Source organism: Nicotiana tabacum, chromosome 5 (assembly GCF_000715075.1).
Source record: "Nicotiana tabacum cultivar K326 chromosome 5, ASM71507v2, whole genome shotgun sequence".
Lineage (NCBI taxonomy): Eukaryota > Viridiplantae > Streptophyta > Magnoliopsida > Solanales > Solanaceae > Nicotiana > Nicotiana tabacum.
In genome coordinates, this window is record NC_134084.1 from 1,630,737 (window position 1) to 1,636,308 (window position 5,572).

The 5,572-nt window shown below is 36.2% G+C and overlaps 1 protein-coding gene across 1 annotated transcript; it reads left to right on the plus strand.

Moving 5' to 3' along the window:
- The first annotated feature begins 270 nt into the window (after positions 1-270).
- On the plus strand, positions 271-3,845 carry LOC142181305 (uncharacterized). The gene is made up of 8 exons (XM_075254322.1): positions 271-456; positions 528-996; positions 1,108-1,655; positions 1,780-1,885; positions 2,263-2,462; positions 2,616-2,757; positions 2,870-3,012; positions 3,099-3,845. Exons 1-8 carry the CDS (start codon positions 271-273, stop codon positions 3,843-3,845), a joined length of 2,541 nt encoding a protein of 846 aa, XP_075110423.1.
- The last annotated feature ends 1,727 nt before the right edge of the window (positions 3,846-5,572 follow it).

The window sequence follows — 5,572 nt, forward strand, 5'->3', positions numbered from 1 at the left end:
AACTTGAGATTACGCATCAATTTCGTGAGTTCATGCAATTTTTTGTTTTTACCAAATTCGATTGAGTTTTTGGTTCAGTTCTAGATCTGAAGATAAAATCTTCTAAGTTTTGCATCGATCTCTGACTCCAGCTCAATTTTCTGTTTAGATCAGTTTTCGTTTGTATCGATCTATCGCTTCAACTAGTTTTTCAGTTGTAGTTCAATCTTCGATTCTACTTGAGATATAGTTTTTTTTACTTCATCCTCAATTTTTTCAATTCTTCAAATCATGGCCGGAGAAGATAACATCGCTGATCCAGTCATTGAGACGCAAAATCTGGTGATAGAAGTTATGGATTCCACTAATCCTCTATATATGCATCCATCAGAAAATGCTGGATCAAGTTTGGTACCAATGCCTTTTGATGGAATAGGATATAGATCCTGGAGAAGAGGAGTTCTACGAGCATTATCTGTAAAGAAAAAATTGGATTCATTAATGGAAAATGTAGGAAATCTAATTCTGAATCTACAAATTATGGACAGTGGGAAAGGTGCGACGATATGGTCACCTCATGGATTTTGAATTCACTTTCAAAGGATATAGCAGATAGCCTACAATATGTGAATGATTCAAAGGAACTTTGGCAAGAATTTGAAGACGGATATGACCAAACTAACAGAGCAAAAATGTATCAGCTTCAAAAGGAAATCAATGATTTAACCCAAGGCTCATTGGACGTCACTGGTTATTACACAAAGATGAAGAAACTTTGGGAGGAATTGCACACGTTGAATGCCAACACTCAGTGCAATTGCCAATGCATTTGTGGAGCAAAGGCAAATATGTATAAGGAAGAGCAAGATAGGAGGCTAATTCAATTTTTAATGGGCTTAAATGAGGTATACACAGTAATAAGAGGTAGCATCTTAATGATGAATCCACTGCCCACAATAGCCCAAGTATTCTCAATTTTGATTCAGGAGGAAAAGCAACGTGAAGTTAGACCACACAGTCAGTTAAATTTAGAATCAGTTTCAATGAATGTTCATGGTCAACCAAACAATGGTTTTAGAACAAATTATAATCAGATGACAAACACATGAAGTAACTCCAACAGATCAGGGTACAGAGGTCCACGTCTGTTCTGTGACTACTGTAAAAGGCCAGGCCATACCAAGGACAAGTGCTACAAATTACATGGCTTCCCACAGAATTTCAAGTTCACAAAAGGTAGAAATGTAGCATCAGCAGCAAATGTACATGGAGGACTTCAAAAATTTCCTACCGGAGAACATGATCTAGCTGAGAGCAATGGACAAAATCAACATCAAACTCAAATTGCACCAAACCTGACCAAGGACCAGTACAATCAGCTACTGAGCCTATTGGAGAAACTTCATATTGGAACTGTAGCTGAGACCACAAACAACATCACAAATGGAGCTGTAAACTTCGCAGGTATATTGGTTTGTTGTACTTATGATGAAATCATTGGTGATCTTTCATATAAGTGTTCACATTTACCTGCTAACTTTTGGATTTTGGATTCTGGTGCATCAAATCACATGTCCTATAACAAGAACTTATTCACCAACACTAGAGTCTTGCCATATCCCTTCTTAGTTACCCTTCCAAATGGTTATAGGGTTAAAGTGACAGAAATAGGTGATGTAGTTCTTAGTCCAAGACGGACCTTATACGGGGTGCTTCAAATTCAATCTTGTCTCTATTCATTCTTTGACCTTACAACTCAAGTCGATTGTTAATTTTTCTGCCTATACTTGTATATTGCAGGCCCCTTCAATGAAGATACCTCTAGAGATTGGTAGAGCAAGAAATGGTCTGTACTTCTTCTGCTCAGAGTGTCAATCAGCAAATCTAGCTTCTTTTTTCAGTTATGGTATTTCTAACTCATGTCATGATACTAGAATTGTGTAGACTGGTTCATTGTCTACATCTCCAATTGTAAATAGCTGCCAGTCAAATAATAAAACAGTTTGTACTAGTAAGAGTCTAAGTAGTCTTTCTAATTCTGTGCAAGCATCTAAGTCACCTTCCTTTGCCACTGTAAATACCTATCATTCACATAATAAAAGAGCTTGTTCAAATGGTTCTAGTTCCTTATCTGTTTCAGACCATGCAAATTGTGTTGATTACTTATGGCATAATAGATTAGGCCATGTGCCTTTTATGAAAATGAGAGGGATCCATTCCATACCAATCAATTTTGCACCTAAACAACCTTTTCTTTGTTCAATTTGTCCTATGGCTAGACAGGGCAGACTTCCCTTCACCATTCTGTCACTGGTTCACCTATATCTGCTGATGCTATTACAGATTCCTCTCCACAAGACTTATTCATTGTGCACACACATGAGCAACAAACAACAACCAATCTGGACACTGCCACCAATGTTATGCCTAATTCCTCTACTAATTCTCCTATCATATTGCCTGAACCTAGAAAATCCTCAAAGGTACATAATCCACCTTCTTACTTAAATGACTATGTTTGCTCCCTTCCAACACTGAAAAACCAACCACAACATGAACACACACATACACTCAACTCTCTTCTTTCTAAAACTCAACAGATTTATCTTCACACATTATGCCACAATAGTCAGTAGGTCATGGGGAACATTTCTCATGAGAGTGAACCATGTTCATATGAGGAGGCAACCATGAACCCTGCTTGGCAAGCAGCTATGACACAAGAATTTGAGGCCTTATATGCTAATCACACTTGGGATCTATTGGTTTTGCCTACAGGTAAGAAGACCATAGGGTGCAAACGAGTGTACAAGATCAAGCACAAGGCAGATGAGAGCATAGAAAGATTCAAAACAAGACTTGTAGTCAAAGGTTATACACAAACAAGCAGGGATAGATTATACAGAGACCTTCTCCCCCGTTGTCAAAATGACAACTGTCAGAACATTGATAAGTGTAGCTGTGAAGAAAGGTTGGGATCTTTTCCAATTAGATGTTAATAAAGCCTTTCTGCATGGAGATTTGCATGAAGAAGTGTATATGGATGTGCCACAAGGCTTACAAATCAACACACATGCATTATGTGCAAATTGAAGAAGTCCTTATATGGACTGAAACAGGCAAGCAGACAATGGTATGACAAACTTACAGAATCTCTTTGTTCAAGAGGTTTTGTACATTCAGTAAATGACTACACCCTTTTCTACAAGAAGAATGCTATTTCCAGCATATTTGTGGTTGTATATGTGGATGATTTCATTCTCACAGGGACAAACTTAAGTGAGATTACAGCATTGAAGAATTTCCTACATGATAAATTCAAAATCAAGGATTTGGGCAAATTGCACTATTTCTTGGGTCTAGAGATATTCTATAGGACTGATGGAGTGCTCATTTCCCAGAGAAAGTTTGCCACAAATTTATTGAAGGAGTATGACTGTCTGGGTTATACTACAGTGACTTCTCCACTTGACTGTACTGTCAAACTAAAGGCAACTGAAGGACCACTATTGGCAGACCCCACATTCTATAGGAAACTTATGGGAAAGCTAAATTTTCTCACAAATACAAGGTTGGATATCACCTATAGTGTGCAACACCTGAGTCAATTTATGCAATCTCCAAGAGAACCACATCTCAAAGCTGCATTGCACGTGCTTAGATATCTAAAGGTCGATCCTACACTGGGCATTTTCTTGTCCAACAGCCCTGACTATACTTTGAGAGCATATTATGATTCAGATTGGGCCGCCTGCCCTGATTCAAGAAGATCAGTGAGTGGGTATGTAGTCCTGTTTGGAGAAAGTGCAATCAGTTGGAAATCAAAGAAGCAAGATACAGTCTCGTTGTCGTCTGCAGAAGCTTAATACAGATCCATTCGCAAAGTAGTTGGTAAGCTGATATGGTTAAGGAGACTGCCGGAGGAATTGATTGATACATGTCAAGAACTTATCCTTGTTTTCTGTGACAACCAAGTTGCTGTACATATGGCAAGAAATCTCGTGTTTCATGAGCGTACAAAGCACATAGAGGTTGATTGTCATTTCGTGAGAGATAAACTACAAGATGGACTAATCACTCTGCATCATATTTCAACAAGTGATCAACTAGCTGACATTCTAACCAAAGCTTTGATTGGCATCAAACATACAAGCATCCTTGGCAAGTTGGAAGTGAATTCTTCCCCACCAACTTGAGGGAGGGGGAGGGGTGTTGAGATTGATTGAGTATATTTATATACTTGTACTTGTTAGTTAGTTAGTATCAGAGGTGATTTGTTAGCTTAATAAGTTATTTAGCAGTGTCGTTAGTCAGTTAGTTTTGCATAGGTTAGTCCCCACTATCTGACAGCAATGTGTATATATTGTATCCAATACAATCAATAGAAATTACTTTGCATTTCTTAATTCTTCTCCTTCGATCTAGAATGTTCTCATCTCCAGCTTGGAGCTTCATCTCCAATGGAGTTCGAACCCAAATCAATTATGGTCGAATTTTTTTTCAACACCAAACATAGTCGATTTTTTTTTTCTCAGTTTGACTTGGATTATCGGGTTGGTGCAGTTTGTCGATTTCCTTTGTACACCCCTAAGACTGGTTTTTGGCAGCTAAATCTTTTATATTTAATTTCTCTAAGAAAAGGTTCAGATATTTTTTATGTTCATCGTATTCGAAGTTGAGCAATATTATCTTTCGTTAGGCTTTTGGTATAATTTTATTCAAGTCATTACGAAAAATCATGTTTTTACCATTGACTCTTAACGAAACTCCAACTTGAACGTAATTTTGAACAATAGTTAAAAAGTTAATGGGTAAATTTGATATTTTTTCCTGAAAAGTTGCACGTGCATTCAACATTAGAACTCCGTTAATAATAAGGACAAATATAAAACAATTTACTAAAGATAAGAATATAAATGAATAAATTTTGACGTTTTGTGATTTCTCTAAAGTAAGGTATTGGAATCTGTCGTAGTATACTTTATTCATATTATATTAAGAAAAATTCATTAATGTATTTAAATTCATTAAAACAAAAAGCGAACCTACTTTTGTTGTCTTGAAGTTGAATGCTTCAAATTGTGGTCCATGGATGGTGATTAACATCTGCATCTTTTGTTACTAAGATGACGATATTACCCTCTAATTATAATTAACTCCACTTAATCACAACAAAAGTACAATTAGGGCTGATTTATTTGTTCAACATTCAACATGAGTATGATGGTTCAAATAAATATACAATTAACCTCAATCATTAGGAGAAAATATCTAAAATTTCATTTCGAGAACTAGTATTTGTGGTGAAAAACTTAACACTTTACCATTCAATATGGTGGATGGATAATATTTTTTCGCTTTTAATCAGAAGTCTTGGATTCAGATCTTTAAAATAAAGAAATGAAACATTTTTTCCATTTTAATGGGTTTTAAACGGAGTCTCGGGTTTGGATCCTTAAAATAAAAAAAATAAAATATTTTTTCCTTTTTAATGAGTCTTATACGATGCTAATCTGAATTCATCAAAGTCACCGAATTTTGAATATTGAATGGTTTTTAAAGAAATAAACTTGATGGTTTAAGTTGTCCACCC

What these genes read in the sequence shown, in the direction of transcription:
- LOC142181305 (XM_075254322.1), top strand. Translation starts at nt 271, where the DNA reads ATGGCCGGAGAAGATAACATCGCTGATCCAGTCATTGAGACGCAAAAT. An exon ending in AAGTGACAGAAATAGGTGAT is followed by an intron (nt 1,656 to 1,779) that starts GTAGTTCTTAGT and finishes TGTATATTGCAG; the next exon opens with GCCCCTTCAATGAAGATACC. An exon ending in AGCTTCTTTTTTCAGTTATG is followed by an intron (nt 1,886 to 2,262) that starts GTATTTCTAACT and finishes ATGGCTAGACAG; the next exon opens with GGCAGACTTCCCTTCACCAT.